Source organism: Helianthus annuus, chromosome 9 (genome assembly GCF_002127325.2).
Source record: "Helianthus annuus cultivar XRQ/B chromosome 9, HanXRQr2.0-SUNRISE, whole genome shotgun sequence".
Classification (NCBI taxonomy): domain Eukaryota; kingdom Viridiplantae; phylum Streptophyta; class Magnoliopsida; order Asterales; family Asteraceae; genus Helianthus; species Helianthus annuus.
Genome location: NC_035441.2, coordinates 141,861,059 through 141,887,079, shown reverse-complemented (window position 1 = coordinate 141,887,079; position 26,021 = coordinate 141,861,059). Strand labels below are relative to the sequence as shown.

The 26,021-nt window shown below is 33.5% G+C and overlaps 3 protein-coding genes and 1 long non-coding RNA gene across 8 annotated transcripts in view; 1 reads left to right on the top strand and 3 right to left on the bottom strand.

The window, feature by feature from the left end:
• The window catches only part of LOC110879004 (glycine-rich domain-containing protein 1), a 38,014-nt gene extending 17,560 nt beyond the window's left edge, over nucleotides 1-20,454 (bottom strand). Inside the window, exons 1-3 of one of the 2 annotated variants that reach the window (XM_035977655.1) lie at nucleotides 20,319-20,454; nucleotides 15,523-15,614; nucleotides 15,323-15,433 (exon numbers count right to left, since the gene is read on the bottom strand). The gene's annotated coding sequence lies outside the window, so the exon portion shown is untranslated. The remainder of the gene's footprint in view (nucleotides 1-15,322; nucleotides 15,434-15,522; nucleotides 15,615-20,318) is intronic. The other variant, XM_035977654.1, reaches the window with a different exon arrangement.
• On the top strand, nucleotides 11,820-18,768 carry LOC110879002 (nodulation receptor kinase). The gene is made up of 15 exons (XM_022127406.2): nucleotides 11,820-12,213; nucleotides 12,842-13,361; nucleotides 13,441-13,913; nucleotides 14,009-14,159; nucleotides 15,181-15,252; nucleotides 15,343-15,411; nucleotides 15,515-15,586; nucleotides 15,692-15,763; nucleotides 15,831-16,006; nucleotides 16,486-16,715; nucleotides 16,788-16,914; nucleotides 17,118-17,186; nucleotides 17,431-17,620; nucleotides 17,705-17,837; nucleotides 18,310-18,768. Exons 1-15 carry the CDS (start codon nucleotides 12,120-12,122, stop codon nucleotides 18,646-18,648), a joined length of 2,787 nt encoding a protein of 928 aa, XP_021983098.1. The 5' UTR covers nucleotides 11,820-12,119; the 3' UTR covers nucleotides 18,649-18,768.
• On the bottom strand, nucleotides 18,946-20,604 carry LOC110879003 (protein BRICK 1). Its single transcript, XM_022127407.2, has 2 exons — nucleotides 20,319-20,604; nucleotides 18,946-19,272 (listed from the first exon to the last, which is right to left on the bottom strand). Exons 1-2 carry the CDS (start codon nucleotides 20,449-20,451, stop codon nucleotides 19,148-19,150), a joined length of 258 nt encoding a protein of 85 aa, XP_021983099.1. The 5' UTR covers nucleotides 20,452-20,604; the 3' UTR covers nucleotides 18,946-19,147.
• A 502-nt stretch (nucleotides 20,605-21,106) lies between these two features.
• LOC110879001 lies at nucleotides 21,107-25,516 on the bottom strand. Of its 4 annotated transcripts, none has more exons than XR_004867413.1 (6): nucleotides 24,176-25,516; nucleotides 23,961-24,090; nucleotides 22,776-23,855; nucleotides 22,616-22,691; nucleotides 21,452-21,567; nucleotides 21,107-21,352 (listed from the first exon to the last, which is right to left on the bottom strand). It is a non-coding gene; the product is annotated as an uncharacterized LOC110879001 (long non-coding RNA). The 4 variants fall into 4 exon arrangements; XR_004867411.1 differs by having other exon boundaries at nucleotides 22,616-23,855; nucleotides 24,176-24,271; nucleotides 24,337-25,516; XR_004867412.1 differs by having other exon boundaries at nucleotides 22,616-23,855; nucleotides 24,176-24,271; nucleotides 24,367-25,516.
• Between the last annotated feature and the right edge of the window lie 505 nt (nucleotides 25,517-26,021).

Genomic DNA, 26,021 nt, shown 5'->3' with positions numbered 1-26,021 from the left:
TTGAGATTGTGAAGCCAGTGAATATGAATAAACCATCATCATATATGTTTTTAAAACGAAATGATGTGCAGGAGAGATGAGGGAACATGAACTTTTTTCATTTTAAAAATATTTTCTTTTATGAATATTCATGTTGATATGCTGGAGATTGTTTTTTATGTATCTTAATTAGTTGGATATTCAGAAAGCTTTATACGGGAATATTTATAAAGTTGTGGAAGTGGCCGCTAATGGTTCTACAAAAGACGGAATACACAGAAAGTGCTCCAGAACAAACTAATGGACATGAAGATCACATGGCGGGATTTCGTGATGATGGAGGTGTAACGTTGTTGGATAGATCAGGTGAATCTGAGTTCTGTTGACCATGAGTCAAATCAAATAACTTTGAATTCTTGATCTGTGTTCATGACAGTTGAACAAATAACAATTTCACTGCTTATCAAGATCACTACCAAAGTCTTATAATACTTTTGACATATTACTCAGAACCTGATATAGTTTTCACATCAGGAGAGAACCATGGCTGATGCTTTTGGTCTTCGCGTGGAGGAATTAATCAAATACTTCTTGAGATATGACCACTCATATGTGGGAGGAGCACAAGAATTCAAGAGAAAAATTACTGAATATTTTGTTGATCTCATTAATTACCTCAAAGACATGATGGTAGGGTATGAAAATGCGGAAGTGCTGGCTCTACTGAAAGAAATGCAAGGCATGGTAGATACCGAAGCTTTGGATATGATTGTAAAAGCAGCGAGCTGCTCTAGATTGTCAACTTTGATATCATATTATGTAATATTAGATATAACTCAAACGTAGAGGAAGAAAAAATTGTGGTGGGTTTTGATAATGAAATAGAAACACTACTTGATCAACTTACCTCAATTTCTACAAAGCAGTACCAAATTATCTCAATTACTTACTGGAATGGTTGGGCTTGCAAAGACTACTTTGGCAAGAACATTATACAACCATGAATTAGTCAAGTACATGTTCAACTTTCGAGCATGAAACAATGGTTGATACATCTGTTGGCTTTGGTCAACAGATGGATCAAAACAGATGTTTGAAACCACAGTTGAGTTAAAACAGTTGGGTTAAAACAGTGTTTTTTGGAGAAAAAGTGAAACCACTATTTTGGTTTAATACAGTTGGGTTAAAACAGTGTTTTTTAGAGAAAAAGTGAAACCACTGTTTTGGGTTAAAACAGTGTTTTGAAACCACTTTTTGGTTAAAACGGTGTTTGAAACCACTGTTGGGTTAAAACGGTGGTATGAAACCATTGTCGGGTTAAAACAGTAGTTTGACTTTGGTCAAACAGACTTTTGAACCACTAAAAGAGTGGTTTACTCTTTTAAACAGAGTTTTTCTTTTTGGTCATTTTTCTTTTTACTCTTTTAAACAAGTTTTGTTATGGATTAATGAAGTTTTGTCATGGTGATTCGTTGTTTAATAAAAATTGATATGTAAAATTTATAAATACTACCCATGTTTTAATTAAACCTTAAAAAATGTATAATCATTCATATTCATCGTTTAATAAAACGCGGTATGTATGGTTTTCTAAAATCTACCCGTGTTTGCACATAATTTACATTTTTTTCTATCGTGGCAGACCGTACTGCCTCTTTTAATTGGAACATTTGATTATTGACTGATTCCTTTTGGTCACCTTTGTTTGCCTTAGACATTAAATTCATTAATTTTATTTTTTTATGTTATGGATAGAAAACACCCGAGAGGAAGCAGTAATATAGAGTTCAACAATGGTTGAAACCACTGAACCACAGTTTTAAACTACTATTGGGTAATCAAATGGAGGTTGGAGAAAACAGTGGTTGAAACTACTGTTGGATAATATTTTGTTGGGTTAAAACAGTGTTTTGTGGAGAAAACAGTGATTGAAACCACTGTTCGGCTAAAACAGTGTTTTGTGGAGAAAACAATGGTTAAAACCACTGAACCACAATTTTAACCTAACAGTGGTTTCAACCACACTTTTAACCTAACAGTGGTTTCAACCACTGTTTTCTGCACAAAACATTGTTTTAACCCAATAAACCCAATAAAAATTACCCAACAGTGGTTTGAACCACTGTTTTCTCCAAGCCCAACAACGGTTTTTTTTAATTACAGATCAGCCAAGATTAGTTACCTCAGATTTGGTCTTAATCGCATAATGACGGCCGGAAAAAGTGAAGAGAAAAGGTAATATCATGGTTATGATCATTAGATTGTTTGCAATTCGTTACAAATTGTTTACCATTTTTGAGTATTTCATGTTTCACTTTCAGATATTCGTATTCTTAGATGCTAATAAAAAGGGGCTGATATGGATGAAACTACGAGTTGCATACTTAGGTGATGGTATAATGGATTAATTTGAGATGTGAATAGCTAGAGCATGGTGGAAAATCGACGTATTATGGATTAAACTTTACTTATCTTAAGACACAATTATACCCCTTCTTTCATTATAATTGCAGAGAGAGAAATTAGAAAAAAAGAAGAGAAGAGAACGTGCCAATGATTTAAGTTTGTTAGACATCTTTTATATCTACTTATAGTTGTCTTTTAGCTATAATAGATAACACATTTTGGTACAATATCTATACATGTATCTATTTGTTCTATCAATATGTGTTATGCATGGTTTTCTAAGAAACGACCCGTGCTAGCACATGGGTCTTACCGCTAGTACTAATAAAAGAGTAACTTTAATGCCACATGACATTCTCTTATAATAAATAATTTCAAACATATAATAATAAATAATAAGTAAATTAATATTAAGACTATTAAATAACTGAATTTAATATATATTAGAAATAATCTTATATTCATGATTATATCTCTTCAATATTCTTAATTCTTAATAATTAATATTAGTTATCTACTTACCTATACTTTAACATAATATCTCTACTTTAATAAAATAAATAAAAACATACTTATTAAAAGAAGATGGGATAACCAAAAATTTATACACTCATCACTATTTGATGTAACCAAAAATTTAAAACATCTACATGTTTATAATTTGTTATTATCGTTTTCACAAATGTTAAACATATGTATAAAAAATATATATAATCTTAGATCAGGAACTACTTCCATTCCATCTTCTACTTCGATAACACTTTTTAATATTTGAAAATATTAATTTGAAATAAAATATACTAATTATTTTGTATTCAAAAACAAATTTCTTACTTTGTAAACGCATCATTTAAAACGAGTAATGTTATATTTTCTTTAATTTTGTATGCATAGTTCATGTTCGGGATATATGTATTTTTATCAAAATTTATATTTATGATGTGTGATAAAAGAAATAATATAAAATATAAAAAACAGTTTAAAATTTATAATCATTGTGTCCTTCAAACACAACCAACCTCAACAATAACATATTTGTTTTAAAAAGCTCATTCACGTTTATATAAATGGAAAACACATTTATTTCCCCAAAGAACTCGATCAACTCCATGATTATCTTAAAACCTTTCATTTTTATCCTAAAACACATGTAATACATGGGTCTATAATCCCCAAAGAACTCGATCAACTCCATGATTATTTTAAAACCTTTTATTTTTATTCTAAAACCCATGTAATACATGGATGATAAAATAACAAATCTACTAATAAAAAAGTCCACTTAATGCCACATGTCACACTAATTATTATTATTATTAATCTATAAATAAGCAACTTAATTGTGCTTAAGGTTGTTATACCTTTAGCTTTGGGAGTTTTTCAAAAAAAAAAAAAATAGAATTTTCCTTTTTAACCCTAAAGTTTTAATCTTTGACAATTTAAGTTTAAAGTTTTAATCTTTGTTTCCTTTTTAGTTTTAATCTTTGACAATTTAAATTTAAAGTTTTAATCATTGGTAATTTAACCTCTTTGATTAATTTGATTTTCACTTCTAATTCAAAAGTTTCCATCTTATACAATTTAACCCATTTGATTAATTTGATTTTTCACTTTTAATTCAAAAGTTTCCATCTTTTGCGATTTAACCACTTTGATTTTTTTACTTATGTGTTGTAATCTTGGCTTTGAGGGTTTTTCAAAGAAAAAATGGTTATGCATATGGTTGTTGTAACCTTGGCTTTGGGGGTTTTTAAAAAAAAAAATTGATTTTTTTTACTTTTCACCCAAAAGTATTTCATAAATTACTTTTAACCCAAAACTATTTGTTTTTTTTTTTTTTTACTTTTAACAGAAAACCTTTTATCTTTTGCAATCTATCCTCACAACTTTTTTTACTTTCAACTTTGGTCCTTTATAGTTTTCATTTTCAGCTTTATGTTTCGTTCTGAATTTTGTGACTTAACACATCGCAACGTGCGTCCTTGGTTTAACGTTTTTACGTTTCGTTCTAAATTTTGCGAGTTAACACGGCGCAACGTGCGTGTGTGGGTGAACGTTTTTACATCGTCTATTTTTTCCCGTTTGACAGGTTCAACATAATGTGCGCTTCCTAAATCGACTTGGTTATAACTAAAGAATCCCCGCCGCATTTCAGCGGGTCGTAATTCTAGTTTAACTTTTAATAAACATCAAATCTTATTTACTTTTAATATAAGATTCCAATTATTGTCAGGAGTCACTCTCTCCTTCAACTTTATAATTTAGACTTATATTTTATTTAAAAATATTTTTTAATCCTTATCCCTACTAATATAATAATAAATTAATTTAAATGTGTTAATAACCATATTAGGATGCACTATTTAATTAATTTTATAGATAAATACAATGTATTTTATTAAATATTATCGTAAAATAAAAAATACAATAATTAGATCTTTTTTACTAAACCATCCTTATATTAATACTAATCGAAAACACGCAATAATTAGATTATACTATTATTACATTTTTTAACTATGTGATCAGGATTATATAGAAGTATGATTTACAAAAAAAAAAATTATTTTACGTGTGTAATACACGGGTTTGTAAGATAAGTATAAACCGTAACAAAAATTATTTTCGTTAGGAAGGATAGAAAGCATTTGAAAAGTGGGGAGAGGATCAAATGGGAAGTTTAGTTTCGTTAGGAAGGATAGAAAGCAATAAGATCATGACATGTGGCAAAATTTAAAAATAAATGGGAAGGGTATTTTAGTTAATTTTATCTAATTTTCTCCATTCTTCTTCAACCTTTCCTTCCCTAGATCTAAAAAAACCCAGATCTGTATGGTTCATCCCACCTCCACACCACCAACACCACTCCACCACCGTTTCGCTCCGCCACCATCATGCGACCTCAAATTCAGCGCCGCCACAGTCTCCTGTTAAGATGGTCCCACGATGGAAGAAAAATAAGGCAATTTTATTGAGTTCTGCAGATTGAGTTTTGAGGGAAAGGATAGAAATGGTGGCAATTTCTCTAGTCAAGAGTCTTCTCATGATTCTTCGGTAAAGTGTTGCTTGCTTTTATAATCAACTAACATCCATGGTTATCCAGTATCATTATTATCTAGAAGAACTTTGAAGGGGTATGGTCCCAAAAACCTTGCGCAGGCGCATGGGACCATACCATAACCTCATTACATAAACGTCTTTAACAGAACCCTGCGCGGTTGCGCACCGGTTCTAAACAAAGGCATAGAAGAAAACAATCCTCGATAACCATGCGCCAGAGAAAAGACAAAACCAACATTCAACTAACACCCCTGCGCGGGCTCGCGCAAGTGTATAGTTAGACTTGAAGACGAGAGCCTAAAACATCTTCGCGCACCTAAAACCAAGACTTAAGCAAAAATGTTCCTTTCTGTTGTAACAGAATTAACACGTCACAAGGGCATAAAGGGTTACAGCTGTAAACCTTCTTGAAGACTTCATCGTGCACAACCATTCAGTTACAACCGAATGGTGATGTGACATCATCCTGGACGCTCATCTAAGTCACAATGATGGCACTAACTTGGAGAAGGATCCATACAAACCCACTTTCCACGTGGCATCTCCCCAGCCGTTGATCACACTCACTATCCGTGTGCATGGACGTGACGTTAGTGATCAACGGAAAAGGGGATAATCGCTCACGAAAAATGCTTTCCGTTACTATCTCCGTCAACAGATTTTCCCGCCCAAATCCAGCTATAAATATGTCAAGTCAGGTATGATGTCTTAAGTTACTCTCACTTCCCTTTCACTACTTCTTCTTCTTCATCGAGATCTGTACTTATTCTCACGCCGGAGGGTGGTCACGGAGAGAACCCCCATTCTCCCCGTGGCGAGTCTAACGGCTTTCTGTTTTGCAGAGATCACCAGAGAAGGAGTTCAGCTAAACCCCGAATCGAGCGAGAGGACTAACCCTTTTATGCAAAACTAAACCCCTGGTTCGATTGATTCCGGTCATTCGATCTGTTGTTTCTACATTGGCGTCCACCGATTTTTCAATTTTCAATCTCATCTTCTCGTTTCGATTCATTTCTTTTCATTCTATGTTTTCCATGGCAGAGACTCCGTCAAACCGTCCATCAGGCACTCGACCGGCGAATTTTGCTCATGATCTTCGTGTCGAGGGGATTGTGGAAGAAGCATCCGATGATAACGATGTCCAGCACAATGTTAATCATCCGAATGATCCTGTTACACCGGGAGCACAACCCGAGATCCCGATAAGTTCGATCTTACCTCCTGGTGAAACCCCGATTTCATGGTATGTAAGATCTCAGGGTTCATTGAACGCAGTATATGCACAGCTCTGTGCACAGGCTGCTCCACCTGCAAATCAATCACGAAGATCCACACCTCAGGTACGAGCACCGGCTGCACCACGTACTTCGCACTACGATGCACCATCACGAATGTCCGTGGACGATACAGAAGTTTACTCCAGATCTCCTACCAAGTACGAATCTACTCACTCCGAGTCCATACGAAGAGATTACAGTGATGAACAATATTCCCATAGACGTCAGTCAGTCCATTCTCGGTTGGGCCCGCGTTCTTACCAGAGGCGGGACACCCAAACCGATGAATATGACAAAACGTATCAGGAAGGTGACAACACAAGCGTTTTTAGTCGACTACAACGAGATCATGCAAATTACAAACCAAAAACCCGTGCGGTTTACAACCCAGACGCAGAGTATGATTACAATCTAATTTACCGACCAACAGAAGCAGCGGAAAACTCAAAGTTTGTTAGCGAGATTGCTCTAGCTCCCCTTGAGAGGGCGAAATTACCGTTAAATGTTGGGAAGTTCAACGGAATGTCAGATCCAGACGACCATCTACGCGTGTTCACCAGCGCAGGACTAGTCGGAGGATGGACATTACCCATGTGGTGTCATTTATTTGTCCAAACTTTGACAGGCGCATCACGATTATGGTTTGACAACTTACCAGTGGGCAAGTTAACATCCTGGGTAGATTTGAGGAAGAAGTTCCTGGTCCATTTCAGTCAACAGCACAACTTACATCCATGGTTATCCAGTATCATTTTTATCTAGAAGAACTAATACGCATTGTGTTTTACTGAAAATTTGGTTGATTTTTGGTAATTTATAAAATGCAATGGTTTCAATTATATTATTGTTTTATGCATAGGTGAAAACACCACGTTATATTATTCTTTTTCATAACAAGTGGGTTGATTTTTGGTAATTTTAGTAAAACGCAATACTTCAATTATATCGTTTGTTTTATGCACAAGTTACAACAACACCTACTGCTATTTATATTATTCGTTTTTCATAAGTTATTCTTAAAGCAAAGTTTCAATCATTGAAAAGATGGTTGGTTTGTGGGAATTTCTAAAACGCAGCTCTTTTGATTATGGAAAATGTCATTTTTTTATATTCTATATTGTTTTCCATAGGTAAAAAACCACCTAGCCGCCACACATGACACTGTTATATGCATTTTACAACATCTAATGTATATTTCTAAAACGCAGTAACACATCTAGTTCATCACTTTTTTTATTGTGTTTTATAAAACACACTAAATCATTCTGTTTTATAACACAACTAGGTTAGAACCCCGTGTATTACACGGGTTGAGTAAATGTAATTTTAAATATTAAATAATAAAAATTTATATCTTTATGAACACCGTATATTGTACGGGTTAAATAAATGTAATTTTATATATCAAATGATAAAAAATAGTTATATCTTTAAAAACCATGTGTATTACACAAATTAAATAAATGTAATTTTGTATACTAAATACTAAAAACGTCGTATCTTTAAAAGACCTGTGTATAATCGGGTTGAATAAATCTAGCAAATAATAAAATATTACATCCTTAAAAACCCCGTATGTTACAAGTGTTGAATAGATCTAAAAAAGAGTTATATCTTTAAAAACCATGTGTATTACACATATTAGTTAAATGTAATTTTGCATATTAAATACTAAAAACGTCGTATCTTTAAAAAACCCGTGTATAGTCGGGTTGAAAAATCTACCAAATAATAAAAAAATTGTATCCTTAAAAACCCCGTGTATTACACGTGTTAAATAAATCTAATTTTACATAGCAAATGATAAAAATTTTATCTTTAAAAACTTCGTGTATTACACGTGTTATATAAATGTAACTTTATATAGTAAATAATAAAAAAAGTTATATTTTTAAAAACCCTGCGTTTTACACGAGTTGAATGAATATAATTTTGTATAACAATTAATAAAAAAAGTTATATTTTTAATAAATTAGGATAACATTTAATATTAATTTATTATTTATATATTTAATATAAGATAAGCAGGAAAGAGAGGTATTTGTTTTAAAAATATATTAAATTAACAATTTAGATTTGAGGATAATATTAATTTATTATTTATTTATCTAGTTAATATAAGATAAAAATAAATTTTAGGATAACTTCTATGAATGACACGTGTCCAAAACTTGGTTTCTTTTTATTATAGTAGATAGATGATAAAACTCATTTTATTGTGTTTTTGGTCCATTGCGTTTTAGGAAAAACATATTTTATTGTGTTTTTGTTCCATTGCGTTTTAGGAAAAACATATTTTTTGTGTTTTTAGTCCATTGCGTTTTAGAAAAAAAAAACATTTTTTTTGTGTTTTTATCTATTGCGTTTTAGGAAAACACATTTTTATGTGTTTTTTGGTCTAATGCGTTTTAGAAAAACACATTTTGAAGTCTTTTTAGTCCATTGCGTTTTATAAAGAACACTTTCTTTTGTGTTTTTGGACCATTGCGTTAAAAAAAACATTTTTATGCGGTTTTTGGTCCATTGCGTTTTAGAAAAACACATTTTCAAGTGTTTTTATTTAGTCCATTGCGTTTTAGGTAAAACACAATTTTATGTGATTTTAGGCCATTGCGTTTTAGAAAAAAGACATTTTTATGTGTTTTTTGGTCCATTGCATTTTAGAAAAACACATTTTGAAGTGTTTTTAGTCCATTGCGTTTTAGGTAAAACACATTTTTATGTGTTTTCAGTCCATTGCGTTTTAGAAATAACACTTTCTTTTGTGTTTTTAAGGCATTGCGTTTTAGAAATAACACATTTTTATGTGTTTTCTAGCCATTGCGTTTTAGAAATAAGACATTTTTGAAGTGTTTTTAGTCCATTGCGTTTTAGGTAAAACACATTTTTATGTGTTTTCAGTCCATTGCGTTTTAGAAAGAATACTTTCTTTTGTGTTTTTAGGCCATTGCGTTTTAGAAATAAGACAACTTTTTTGTGTATTCTGGCCATTGCATTTTAGAAATAAGACATTTTTTTGTGTTTTTAGTGCATTGCATTTTAGAAAAAAAAATCATTTTTTTACGTTTTTTGTCAATTGCGTTTTACGCAACTGAGTTTTCGAAAAAAAAAATTTCGAAAATATAGCAATAGTATACTTGTTGTAAAGATAAAAAAAGGCTCATTTTTTGGTGCAATTTTAATAAAAAAAAATAATGTCGTATAAAAAAGTTATTAACCTTTAAAAAATAGGGGAATTGGAGGAGAGAGAAACTATTGTTCTGGATTGACTAGAATGTCCTTACACAAACCCACGCGCCTCTTTTTTTTCTCTTGAATTTCACTTATTTAATCTTAGCCCTTGATTAAATCAATTGATGATCAAGATTATTTCATAGCCTTTCTAGCCAAAAAACTTCCTATTATATCCTAACCCTTGAAAAGTGTTGCCCATATTAGTTTTTACGGTTTTTATACTTGTATAACTTCTTACGGTTCCTCTCAACCCACCGAACCCTTCTATCTCTCAACTGTGTATCAGCGACGAGCCTCACGTCTCCTCAACTCAAGCATATTCCCTTCACCATCAACGTTGTCCTTGTGCCCTAGCACTACTACTACTCCTGTTAGTTGGCGCCGTCACGTTGCCCATGTGTCATTTTTATTATGAACAAAATAATACATATACAACCGGTCTTCTCTCTAAAAGGCAAGAGTCTTTATCACCCAACCAAAGTTAGAAGCTAAAATTTGTTTACACAGAAGGAATTTGAGTGAACTGGTTCTAATTCAAATTCCAATTCATTTATCAACCAAAGAATGGAGTTTAGTCATTTAAATCCCAACTCTTAACAGATTCTACAAACCAACCACACTTGGAACGAAATTCTTCAGATTCAATTTCATTTAATTCCATAAACAAGCCGCACTCTTTAATGGTAACTTTTGAATTTGTTTCAACTAACATACACCCACAGGCCACCTAAATATCTAATTATTTAGTGAGAATAAAAAATCATTTAAGCTTTTATATATATATATCAATTATTAATTATCAAAAGTAATTTAGTTCCAAGAGTTCTTGATTCTTGTTTAAACCCTTCCCTTTTATATATTTAATTATTCATTTTACTTGGCTTGTTATGATTGGATGCAACTCTAGAAGCATCTTACTGTTACAACCCAAATAATTTATATTCACCTTCGGTAGCATATTCTCAATAGGCAACAGAATAAAAGTGAGAAACAAACTTATGTTCTCCTAAGTTGTTATAAATAAGATTTTAATCATCCATACAAAACCCTACCTCACCAAAATTTAATTTTGTTATCAGGTATCACAATAATATATGCTTCAGTTGACATTCAAAGCATATATTTTGGATATCAAACTCAAAACCACCAAATTTATACAACTGTTGGATATTTTTTCTTTCTTATATTGAGAATTAAGTAGGGTTTAAACTTTGAACCATATGGTGGTCAACCATCATCATTTTTATCAAACTCACAAATCACTTGTATTTTCTTTTTTATGCTGTTGTGACCCGTGGTAAATAAATGTTAATGAAATATCAAAGAGACGGTACTAACTTAACTGGGACTTCACTATCTTACAGCTACTCGATTTTCTTGTCTTGAGCAAAATCGACCCATCAAACATTTGAACTCGTCACAGGGTCCGTTTTCATCTTGTATTGCTTACATACAACTATACAAGTAGGTCCCACATATGCAAGAATCCTTAATAGCAACTGGTGGTTATGGGGGTCTAGTTGGAGAGAGATGATTGGTGGTTGAAGGTCACAATCGATGAGCGTTTTTTCCTAATAAACAAAGATGTAATGATGTTGGACTCCAAGGTAGCAGACAAGGGGAGAGACGGAAGATCCACCAAGACGAAGGATTAATCCGCCTTAACCTTACGCTAGTTAATTTAATCATTAAACATTAGTTTAACATAAACAATGCCCACCTTCATCACTAAAACTAACTAATCCTAATTAAAAAATATGAAAATAACCTGGAAAAAATTAAGCAAATTGATTGAGAAATTTATGTTAAATTATTCTTAATCATGCATTTCCCTCTCATCTTCTGTTTAAGGCATCTGCAATCCTTCAAATCAGAAAGTCAAAACCCTATTCTATCAATACCTTCTGCCTTCAAGAACCCTATTGTTTTATGCTAATTTGTCCTCAAAGATTCATCCTTTGTCAACAGAGTTTCTCACAAACTTGAAGTTGAGAAAATCACACTTTTTTTCCTTTTCGGCTTTTGATCTGAACCTCAATCAGTCAACAGCTAGTGAGAATTCTGAGAGGCAAATAATGGATAGAATTCTGAGGTGAAAATATTAATTCTGGAGTTATGAATTTGATCACCAGATGGGGGGACCTAAATTGATAATAAGAGGATATGGAAGGACTGTATTGCAAGAATTCAAGATTGGTTGCATGTTGTATTGTTCTTTGCATCTTCATAGCTATCCAACCAACCCGTTCACAAGAAGGTATGCTTAATTATCACAAAATTCCGTTAATATCAATGTCATATCATATTAGAGAATCATATGATAATATTATACATCAGAACTAGTGCAAAGACTTGATCTTGGCAGATAAGGAGATTTGGTCAAACAAAAGTAGATTAGAAAACTAATAATCTTGATCAAAGGTTGAAAGATATTATTTGATCATGTATACCACCGCTAGGATCGATAATCTGGATTGAATTTGATACATAAAGTATGTTTGAGATAGATAAACTAATTCAGTAGATAAACATTAACGAACCGACACAGATTTAATTAATACAGAAGCACGGAGATCACATGTGTGATCTATGTGATCTCCTCTCTAACACACACGCTAAATCGCTCTGAACCAAAGGTTATGACTCTATGAAACAACTGGGGTTTACGCCTTTATATAGGCGATTGGCTCAATCACTAGGAACTCATTCTAATGATTGAGTCCAATCATTTAACCCCATAATCGTTTACATTCCCAAACGATTGAGTCTTAATCACTAGACACTTCCTAGCCTATTCAACACACAACTCTTCTAGCCTATTCGAACATCAACGGGCACACCAAAACGACTCTATTTAACACTAAACTATAAAATTTATTATGCAGATTTTGTAAGTATACAATGTTGTGCTGATTACATATTCACCGATCCAAACAACAATATAACATGGGTCCCAGATGATAAATGGTTCTCGGACAACAGACAATGTCAAAACATAGTAAGACCACTACAAAATGGTACAACGTATGAATATGCTCGATTCTTCAACTCAAAGTACGGTACAAAATGGTGTTATGAATTACCAACAAAAAAGGGTCAGAATTATCTGATTAGGGGCACATTCCCTTATAAAGATATTATTAATACATCACCTACAGGGACAGTTTTTGATGTTTCAATTGGTATTACACCAATAGGCCGGGTTAACTCAACAGATGAAACCGAAATTGAAGGGATTGTAAGAGCTACTAATGACTATATCAACTTTTGTTTATTACCAAAACAAGGAAATCCTTATGTTTCCAAGATCGAATTAAGACCATTGGATTTGGATTATGGAGATTCCTCAACAATCCTCAAACTTGTGCATAGAGTTGATGTTGGGAATACAAATGGAGAAATCAGGTATGTTTCTATAACTTCACGCGCGAAAAAACGTTAAAATTACCTACATGCCCTTGTAATGTTAAATATGCAATTTCAGGTACCCACAAGATCCATACGATCGAATCTGGAAACCTGATTCGGGTTTGAACCAAAATGGCAATTCCACATCACTAGAAAACAGAAAAATCATTAGCCCAAATAGCACAAACACATTGCCTCCGGTTACGGTGCTACAAACAGCTCGAACACATTCAGATCGTTTAGAATTTCGGCATGATTTTCAGTCAGGGTACAGTGATTATATTCTTAATCTTTATTTCCTGGAACTCAACGAATCTGTGCAAACTGGGCAACGAGTGTTTGACGTTTATATCAACGATAAACAAAGGATGAATATTGATATAATATCTGGTGGTTCAAACTACAAGGCTGCTTCTATAAACTTCACAGCAAACCAATTTCTTAATTTGACTATAACAAAAGCTAATGGATCTCGGTGGGGTCCGATTTGCAATGCTTATGAAATTTTGCAAGTCCGCCCATTACTTCAAGCTACCGATCAAAAAGATGGTAATACAAATATATTTTACTCATGCCTGCTTTATATAGTATATACCCTTAACATGAGAACTAGTTCATTAATCAGTTTTGGTAATTTCCTGCAGTGGATGTGATTTTGATCATAAAAAAAGAGCTGTTGGTGGAGAACCAAGATAATGAAGTATTAGAAAGTTGGACAGGTGACCCGTGTCTCCCACATAGTTGGCATGGGGTGACGTGCAACAAGTCGAATGGAAATACGGTCATAACTAAGCTGTAAGTTTTTAAGATTATAAGATACCTAGGGGTGTGCAAACTGCGGTTCGGTTCGATTTTTACCTTTAACCGTAACCGTAACCATAAGCATAACCGCTATCTTCGGTTATGGGATTTCCTTAACCATAACCGTAACCGAACTTCGGTTTCGGTTAATTGGTTATGAAGTTCAGTTGGTTTGGTTTCCGTTAATTTCGGTTAAATAACCAAGCTAGGTTTAAACTAAAATTTGGACTAAACGAACATAGAAAGAGAATAGGTGACAACGAGAAAGCTACTTCAAAAGAAAAAAAAAACACAGTAGCAGAATCATGCACTTTAAAACAAACGTTAGAACTTATACACAATGAAACATGACTAAATCACCTAGGCATCGTCGTATTATTTGGTTTCATCAACACTCTCATTTGGTAATAAATGTATAATTATCCATCATTCCTATGTTACTTTTGACTCGTAATTTTAAAACCAAATAATAAATATTTATAGCGATCATGCTTAATGTTTATTGCTAACATATTAAGCTGGTATTGTCTTAGTTACAATTGTATTTACGAATAAATTAAAGATATAAATAAACATGCATAAAATAAGTCAAGTTTTATATAATGCTTATTTTTTAAACCTTTTAAAACTAATTATTTATATTTATATGATGATTATTTTATAAACCTTTTAAAACTAATTATATTGTATAAAAAATCTTTTGTACATGTTTTTCTTATGTATATAAAGAGTTTGATTCCTTGAACATGTATATTCTACATGTAGATATATTTTAAAAGTATGTCTTAATTTTTTGTGGTTCAGTTCGGTTAACGTTCGGTTATGACCTATGAGAAACCCTTAATCATAACCATAACCGATTAATCGGTTAATCAAATAACCTTAACCATAACCGTCACTTAATCTCCGTTATCGGTTACTTCTGTTCCGTGACGGTTCAGTTAACGATTAAGGTTTGCTCACTCCTAGATACCATAATAGTATGGATAAAAAAATAAAAATATATATTTTGCAGGGATTTATCCGACGGAAAATTTAAAGGACCACTTGCACAGGGCATCACTATGCTGACTCATCTTACGGAACTGTAAGATATGCTAATTTCTTTCAGTCAAAATAATTAAAAACCCAAAATTCAAAACACATTAATTGCTTACCTCTTGATTGTCAACTACAGGAACGTTAGCAATAACCAGTTCACCAACAGCATTCCAGTATTCCCATCTTCTGCGGTTCTCACTTCAATGTATCCTTCTTCCTTTCAAAATCTATATTTAGCAGTTAAATATTAATCGATTATAAATCAGTGGTTTAACAGAAGCAAATAATTATTAATAACAATATCGTAGGGACCTACGAAACAATAATTTCATGGGAAGGATCCAAGGCTCACTCACCTCCCTTCCACACTTGACACAGCTGTGAGTTCTCTATTCAGTTCCATGCAAACTATAACGTTAAATGAAATATTAAAAGAAAAAAAAAACAACTAATACAAGTGTTGGTATTTATGTAATTACGTATAGATACTATGGCTGCAATGAGGATTTCAGCAAAGAGCTTCCTACAAGTCAAAATTCATCCAGGCTTGCTACAGAGTAAGGATATTAAGTTTATAAATACGTATAAATGTTATACAAAACATATAATTGTTCTGTTTTTTAGCAACGGAATGTGCAGAGGAGAGAAATCATCACATCTAGCACACGGTGTTTTTAAAGCAGCAATCGCAGGTGCTGCCATTTTAGTTGTGGGAATACTCGCTTGCGTAATTTGCGTTTACAAGAAACGGAGAATGGTCAACAAAAGATCAGAAGGAAAAAGAAATGCAATGACCAAGAGTGAGTATAGTTAATTTTTTATTTCGAGAATTTATATTTCATCATCATCATACTCAGTAAATCCCACCAATAGCAAAGCAAAGGTAGGGTCTGAGGAGGGTAAAATGTAGACAGCCTTACCTCTACCCCGTAGAAATAGAGAGGTTGCTTCCAGTGAGACCCCCGGGCTCCGGCTCGATAGTAGTTTTGCATCAAGCCTTGGACATAAGGCACATAACACTCAGACCGATTAGTGCATGTACCCTTTTGTCTTTCAGCTATCAACGCCACCACATGATGCATGATTAACCGTCCTCAACTTTTAACGTTATTTTCACGAAATTAGTAAAATAACGTTAAAATTAGTGCACTTTCACTTTTGCCCCCCGATTGCCCACACATATATACATTATATGCGCATACCGCAAGGGGGGCGTAAGAGAATTTATATTTCTTTCGAAATATTAAGCGTATTTCTGTGTAACGAACTTAAAATGCAGATGCGATTTATGCAATACCTAGCAGTAAGGATGATATTAGTTTAAAGGAGATATCCATAGAAAGTTTTACGCTTGACCAAATAGAAAGCGCGATACAACATTATAAAACATTAATAGGTGAAGGAGGGTTCGGATCTGTTTACCGTGGGACCCTACCAGATGGTCAAGAAGTAGCTGTAAAAGTCCGGTCAGCAACTTCAACACAGGGAACCCGTGAATTTAACAATGAGGTGAAATAATTTATACTTTTTTTGGAAATATGATATAAATATAGATATAGATATTGACAGCATTGTCTACAGTTGACACTTTTATCAGCTATTCGGCATGAAAACTTGGTGCCACTTCTTGGTTTTTGCTGTGAAAATGATCAACAAATTCTTGTTTATCCGTTTATGTCTAATGGGTCCCTACAAGATCGGCTTTATGGTACGTCTTTTACAAATGTGATTTTTTTTTCAGCTCATATGCATTATATTATAGTGTTTTAGATGCAAGGGTAAAAATGACAGCCTATCAACTTAAAAACATATGAATTGCACCTATCTTAAAATAGATTCCTTCTGTGTATGGACGTAAAAGTGAGACAAAAGGAGTATTGTTCTTAATGGTTTCATTGTGTCTTAAAAAAGGTGAAGCATCTAAGCGAAGAGCTCTAGACTGGCCGACCAGACTTTCAATAGCTTTAGGATCTGCTCGAGGTATGTTATTGTCAACCTTATATTATGTCTGAATGTACTAATTAAAATTTATGCGTAGGCAGAATATTATTGTACTAATCTACCACTGCACTAAAGCATCTAACATAGTATAGAATACAGCTTTAAAATAAATCAAAGCAAACAGCAATATTAGGGTGCCATTAAACATAACCAAGTTAGATAGTAACTTCAACAAAAAAAAAAATATAAATAATTATTGCTAATGCACAGTTTCATGCTCCAGGTTTAAGCTATCTTCATACATTCTCGGGACGTTCTGTCATACACAGGGATGTGAAATCAAGTAACATACTCCTAGACAATAGCATGTGTCCCAAGGTGGCAGATTTCGGTTTTTCAAAATACGCACCTCAAGAAGGTGATAGTAACGCCTCCCTAGAAGTAAGGGGAACAGCTGGTTATTTGGATCCAGAGTAAGTATCTGTATGACCTTTTCAATTCCCAAAAACGAATCATCAATTTTAGACAGTAACAAACTAAAGCTTTTCGATCTGCAGGTATTATTCAACCCAACAATTGTCTGCCAAGAGTGATGTCTTTAGCTACGGAGTTGTGCTACTTGAAATCATCACTGGTCGGGAGCCTCTTAATATACACAGACCGCGAAATGAGTGGAGCTTGGTTGAATGGGTATGCTTCAATTCTAATCCAAAATCAATAATAACTATGTAAAATATTATGGAGAAAAATGCCATTTTTGTCCCTGAGGTTTGGCCAGTTTTGCAACTTTCGTCCAAAGGTTTGTTTTTCCACATCTGGATCCAAAAGGTTTAAAATCTTGCCATTTTCATCCGGCTCGTTAACTCCATTTTTCTCTGTTAAGTCAAGGGTCTTTCGTCTTTTTTGTTAACTTAAAGGGCAATTCGGTCTTTTTCACTTTATGTAAAAAGAGCGAATACCCCCTGAAAAAGACTCAAATTACCCTTTAAGTTAACAAAAAAGACGGAAATACCCCTTACTTAACAGAGAAAAATGGATAGAGTTAGTCAGCCGGATGAAAATGACAAGATTTCAAACCTTTTGGATCCAGATGCGGAAAAACAAACCTTTGGACAAAAGTCGCAAAACTTACTCAAGATTATAACTTCCATTCATTATGTAGGCAAAACCTTATATAAGAAATTCACGAATAGAGGAACTGGTGGATCCGAGTATAAAAGGAGGGTATCATACGGAAGCTATGTGGAGAGTTGTGGAAGTAGCATTAGCATGTATCGAGCCGTTTTCAGCTTATAGGCCATCTATGATAGACATTGTTCGTGAACTAGAAGACGCTTTAATTATTGAAAATAATGCATCTGAATACCTGAGATCAATGGATAGCTTTGGGGGATCTAATCGGTTCTCCATTGACAGACCGATTGTTACTTTACCTTTACCTACTCCAACGTCAGAACCGTCATCTCTTCTTTCACAGCCTGCTCTTCCCCAACCTAGATAAACCTGGTGTCTAAATGCAGCACATGATGTATGATATTAAGTAAATATGTTCACTTTTCGGTTAATTCCAATCTAGTAAATTTAATCAGAGGGCATATTTTGGAATATATTTATATTTTTATGTTGTAAGACTTTATATTGCAGATATGATAGTGAAAGACAAAAAAAAAATAAAATTAATGATTTAATATAGCGATGTTGACGAGATTGTTTAAAAAAACGTGGATAAGAGAAGAACAGAAAAGCGGCAGAGACAAGAGAATGACAAAATGCACAACGAACTACATATATAAAGTGATATGTAAACAAAGAGAAGGGAACTCTTCCAATAACAAAATGCACAAACAAACTACATATATAAATATATGAAAAGTAGGCAAACAATCTTTTATCACACGGAATTTGAACAAGCTAAACAGCTCTTAGTATGAAAGACAGGCTTTTGTACGTAGGCCTTAGATTTTTCTTTTCTTTTTCTACAATGTCATAGTCTAGTAGGATCAAGTCTTGAATAAATTCGGATTGGCTGTAGCAGTACTAACTTGTACTTCAAGCAATTCTAGACGACGCTCTAGCGTATCAAGTTTCTCATTCAGAGATGCCAGTTTGCTCTTTGTTGTAGCCTCTGAAAGAGAAAAATATCTTTTGTAAATACACGAAAGCAATTCAACTTAAACTTGTAGCATACCTACACGACACGAAGTACGTAAAGGATAACCATTCTACAATATTTGTCATCAAATCCATAAAATGCGTAACTGTTTGGTGCCCTAAACATACCAAATGATGATATCATTTAAGGGTAAAATTTATCCTACAAAGTCTCTAAATCTAGGAAGGGTACAAAGACACAATGGATCGCAAAAAATATAACACAATGGATCGCAAAATATAACACAATGGATCGCAAAATATAACACAATGCGTCAATGCCAAGGAAAAAAGACACAATGAATCACAAAAAAATACACAACGATGAAAAAAAAATTAAAAAAAAAAACACAATGCCAATGAAAAGACACAATGATCAAAACAAAAATTCTAAAATCTACAAAGCGAATACCTAAAATCTAAGATCGTATAGTTAGACGAGACGGTTCCAGTGCCACTAGAATGAGTTCAATCAGAGTGCGGTTGATACCCTTCCTACAACTTCCTATTTTTAGGAGACTACGTATTTGAACCTTTTCCTATCATTTAATTCTTATTATCATTATTCGAAACAGATGACTCAAAACCTAAGTTGTAAATTCTCTTTAGAGTGTCAGATCTACTGATATATTGCTGCATAGCATATACTTTATACAAGCTTCACATTACAGAGTCATTGTCATATAAGAAGCCAAACCCTAACTTAACTTGTTACAACAATAAAAACATCACTAGATCACTTAATGTAAACTCACATAGTGATCAGAATTCAAATAAAGGCCCAGACTAGTATCTCTATAAATGTTAACCTAATTATGGAGATCTCTATAATAGTATAATCTTCAATCTGCAATTTTGTTAGTAGATAGAATTGTTGAAAAATTCAGTATAAAATCATCCGATTGCCAATTTAAATAATATATAGAGATATAAACAACACAAATCCTAAAATCTTCGATACAAATTCGTCGTGTAAATCACAAACACGAATATAATAACAGAAAACAAGTGAGGATATACCGAATTGAACGAGGAAGTCAAAGAGTTGACGAACGTTGAGAGAGATGTGAGAAATGAATTCTCGATTCTCCCAATCAGCTTGAACTGCTATCCCTACGTTTACTGCATTTGTTATTCCACCTGCTCGAGCCATTTGTGTCGATGTTGATTCGGATTTTCTCGATTTAGGTCTTCTGCATATGATGAATCGGTGATTGATGATGATTGCTTCTTGTACCTGCGAATTGTGTGATTTAAGCAACGGATTTCAAAGCAAACATGATGGGGGTATTGCTGCTGGTCAGAGTTGGTCAAAAGAAAGAGGGATTTATTTTGAAGAAAACCCTCCCACTTTTGCAAAATCTAATTAACGCCCCCAAACCTTTTCTATTGAATTACATTACAACTGATATATTTGTCTCAATAATTTCAACTCTATGTTAAAAAAAAAAAAAAAAAAAAAAAAAAAAAAAAAAAAAACACCTTTTAATTTATATGTGTGTTATTTACTTTGTTCGTGTGTTATTTCTGTATGTGTGTTATTTTTTATGATAAGATATGTGGGTATTTAAAAAATACTTTTAATTTAAACAATTTCAAGAAAGATTTGGATGGTGATTGTAGGTGAAGTTCTCAACACCGTGGCCACATCTTTTCGTTGAAAAAACTATATCAAACATTTAATTAGATCGTTGTAAACAATTATCCATTATGTTATTAATTATCACTTTAGTATATTTTACAAAATAACTGAACAAATCGAGAAATTTTACGTAAACATTCTAAACTTATGTGATTAATTATCACTTTAGTATATTTTACAAAACAACTGAACAATTCGAGAAATTTTACGTAAATATTCTAAAACTTTATACTTTAATCATTTTTTCAACTACATTCTAATCAATATTCTATGTTTCGTAACCAACTAACCATGTGCTGATGTGTTCAATCAACCTACAAATTAGTGACTGTAATAACAAATCATCTATGGATTTACATATACATATTGACTTCATACACAAGCCTTGTAATCAACTCCACCTTCATGACACCTGTTTCAGTTACATAACAATTATCATGCCATTAAACAATAAACAAATATCCACAAACACATGAAATCACAATATAAACAAGTCCTTCGAAATCCATACATAGCTTGTATGATTCCTTAGTTTGTGTATCTCAAATTGTGGCGTAGCGCTGAAATTAAGTTCCGATTGAAAGGCACTAGACTGCACTGCAGCCATGAAGTCCTTCAACGTTGTCCCTGATTCACAAAACCAGCACCATGATTATAATTCTGAACAAATTGTATCACATTATATAAATGATACGGAGTTGATCCAAGATTTAGCAAACTCATATTTGAAAAAGGGTTCAACTTAAAAGGAGCATGGCCTATGTTTGGAGTTACATGACCCATTAGTAATGGACGGAAAGGTCTAGGCAGGCTAGATCATGACCCAACCGCGGACCCAACATCTAGAGCCCTAATTACGATATGAACATTTTCCCCAATTTTCATAGTTTTTTTTTATTTCCTTTCCTATATAAAAATACATTAGTCTTTTATTTAAGTAATTCATGCATCTATGTAAGTCAATTTTGTACTTAGCCAATCAATTTTAGTTTTTATCTTTGCTTTACCCGGCAAAGATGTGTGAATAACTTAAATAAAAGATTAATGCGTTTTTATATAGGAAGAAGTCAATTTCGTATTTAGGAAGTCAATTTTAGATTTTATTTTTGCGACAAAATTGGAGTCACCTATAAAGAAGGGTCTGATGTAATGGTTTGAGCACTCAATGATATATCAAATTTCCTTTAAGATTATTTCTCTTTTGATTTGCTTCCACTATACGTATAAAGATGATAAATACAAAGGTATGAAAGATTGAAGAGTAAACTGCGATTTTGGTCCCTGAGGATTGGTTACTTTTGCCACTTTAGTCCAAAACTCAAACCTTTTGCATCTGGGTCCCTGTGGTTTCAGTTTTATTGCCATTTTGGTCGAAAAATGAAATCAGGTCATATTTGACTTATAAATTCCTGCAATTTTGTCATTTTCCTCAGAGACAAATCAGGTCATATTTGTATCATAAAATATGGTATTTATTTATAAAAAGGAAATGATCATTTTGCCCCAGCGAAAAATGACAAAATAGCAGGATTTTATAAAACAAATATGACCTGATTTCATTTTTGGACCAAAATGGCAATAAAACTGAAACCACAGGGACCCAGATGCAAAAAGTTTGAGTTTTGGACTAAAATGGCAAAAGTGACCGGCAGTTTACTCAAGATTGAAAGTATACCTTGGGCTTCACCCTTGATGCAATGTGAAGGGCTTCCAACATCTTTTCAACCCTTGAGGCTTGAACCATCATTTCCCTGGTTAAAAACATATATGTAAATGGCTTGTAATTTTATATTTTTGAGAATTATTGGCCAAATGAAATTCCGAATATGGTTTACCTTATATTTCAATTTGACCAAAACTAAGTGGTTTTCTGTGTCCCCAATCCCATATCCACTCTTAGGCAGGAGGGTGTGGTCGTGTGGGGCCCCACTCTTTGCCTATTCAGCATCAATGGTGTCTGGGTGGTGGCGCCACCCCACACCATGAGGTTTAAGGAGGGGCGCTATAGGTAGCTCGCCACCATGGTAACGTTTTGAAATTGGGACGATCGAGGTAGTTGGTTAACATATCCGTTGCCAACGTTCACTTTAAAAAAAAGTTTTTTTATTCAAATATAAATACAAACCTATCCCAAACTAAAACACACACCAATCACAACTAAAACACACACCAATCACAACTAAAAAATGGCATCCGATTTATCATTAACAAGGAGGAGACGGCGAAGATGACGAGTGACTTTGTATTTTTTTTATTTAATTATGACATTGTATGTTTTTTATTTAAATTATGACTTTGTTTTTTATTTTTTATTTTGAAATATTTAAATTAATATTTCAAAATTAAATAATTTTTAAATTTAAATAAAAATAATAATTAGGTAATGATGACGGGGCTTTATCCCACACCCTGCAAGTTAAAGGAGGGCGTTATAAAGCCCCCTGGCTGACGTGAATCCTAGGTGGTGCTGACGTATCCCATACCCCATAGCCTTAACAAGAGTCTGAAAAATGTATATATGTGTAAATGACTTATGATGATGCTTAAACTTGAAGAAAAACCACAAAAGGTTCATAGACTTTCCAGGAAATTAGATGCGGCTTAGTCATATCATACCTCTGCAAACTTCCTCTTGATATGCCTTACATTGTGTTGTTGTGGCTATACATTCATATACTTAAAAACGCGATATTAAAAACCATATTTAACACATATAAGAGAAATATATAAGGGCAAACAAAGATTTATTATACTTTGGAAGAATTATTTTGAACTCATATTAAAAATGTAAATAACTTTTATGTATGTAAATTCTTGAAAACGTTGCTACCTGTTTCAATGTAACTACAATCTGGGCCGCCTGAAGTCCAGGAAAACATCCTGGTTGATCTTGTCTTCATAATCATGGAAAACCTCTAGAAGATCAAAGTTTTAATATTTGTATCATCAATCAATTATTTAAACAAATGTATCTCTCTGCCTTGTTTGTTGACTTCCTTTCCTAAAGAAAATCATGGTACCTCGTGGGCCTCGAAGTGACTTGTTGTTGGTTGTGGTCACAACATCTTCATAGTCAAATGGGGATGGATGAAACCAACCGCTAATGTGTGTCGTATCTACTAACAAAATAGCTTTTTGTTTGTCACAAACCTATTGAACATGTGGATAGTATGAATCTTAGGGTGCATATAAAACTTAGCCATGCTCATAAAACCATTTACACTCTAGTACATACCTTGCGAATACGTGCATAGTCAGTCATATAAATGAGCATAAGCACTTGCACCAGTAACTATCAGTTTAGGCCTGAAGAGTGTGGCACTTTCACCAACTGCAATTTCGGAAATACAAATCAAATATGTCAAAAGTTTTATACAATTTAAAAGTTAGATGTACCTGGTCATAATAATTATAGTCGGTGCTCACATTCAATTTGCAAGCATAGTCTCAAAAAAATATGGATACCGTGGAAATCTTCTTTGTATCAGTTTGAGATAGGACAGGAAGGGAAGGTAAGTATAAAGCTGAATTACCTAATAATAGTAATAACAATATAATTGATGTAATAAGTAAGCAAGGATGCCAAATAAGGATTCATGATCCCAAAACTAAATAGATAAACAACACATAAATGCAAGTAAAGGATCGTAGCAGGAAACTAACATCAACATACTAAACTTACAAAAGTTAAAGTTTTGGTTGGTTCTTTTAAAAGTTCATCATAGAAGTTTCCAGTACGTGACATTGTGAGGAAGATCAAAGGCCATGATTCTGTCATGAGCCTTCAACTAATGCATCATAGACATGGGAATTTGCTGGAGATATTCAGTGTATCATAAATGATAATTATACATTTTATATATTCATATAGAAAGAATATATTGCATGTTTAGAGCAGCTAATAAAATTAGGTAAAATATAATTACCTCCCCATTTTGTTTACTCATTTCCACTACCTTCACTGTGTTTGTTTGTTGGTCATCACATATCCAAAAACTTTGCATCACTGACAAAGAGGTAAAGTTCTTTAAGGGCACCAGTTAGAGAATGAAACCTTGCTTCAAGTGTAAATACATGATCTTTTATTGCTTGGAGATCAAATAGAATCATTCTAAACACTAGGAAGCTAGAAAAAATCGAATTTTTATCTTCAATAACATGACTAAACCAATGAATCATATCTCTATATATGCCGGACGAAATGGATGGCCTTCAGACAACTAGTGCAGGCCTTTAAGAATGACCTTGTGACAAGTAGGTTCAAGCTTCAAGCAAGTTATAGTCACTATCCCAAAAATTGATGGGTAGGCGACTAGGCGGCAATGGTGGTGGCCTGGTGGGAGAGAAGATCAAAATTGGTGCCCATTCGATATGACTAGCAACGAAAGTAATGTGTCATGTGAAATATTTGCTCAAAGAAGACGACGACAGTAAAGCTATATAGCATAGATATTTATTCTCGAGACTAGGGTCAAGGTTACATCAAGCGACAAAAGTAATTATGTGCTCCACTCAAGCCAGGTACCAGAGGAGGTCAGTTGATCAAGTTGGAAGTCCTCATCGGTGGGCTTGATGATGTGGTAGATGGAAGCCAAGAATTTCAACGGTGTCCATGAAACCGATATGGTAGGGGAGGGGAGCTAGTTATTGTAAACTTGCAAATTAATTAATGGACAACATGGACCTACCCAAAGGACGGTTTGATGCAAAATGGTCCACTAGGGTCAACATTAATGAGCATCCATTATTTAGTCAATAAGCCAAAGTGAAGCCTTTATTTCGGGTGTTGTTGCGACGTGTACATAGTTTGGTGGTATGAGAATGTGGCGTACCAAATCTTTGAAGTTTACATATCCGGAAGTTCCTCAACTCAACGATTAAAGTAAAGCTATGCAACGAAGGTGCTTGTATCTCACGTACCACTGATGACGATTTAGAACCACTCCCTTAATGAACTCATGAAAAAACACAACTAGTTATCCATGACAATAAACAAGATGGAATGGTAAATGGTTGGTTTTCACATAACCAAGAGCAACACATGAACCATTTCAATTTTTTAGGGAATGTTAAAGATGAAT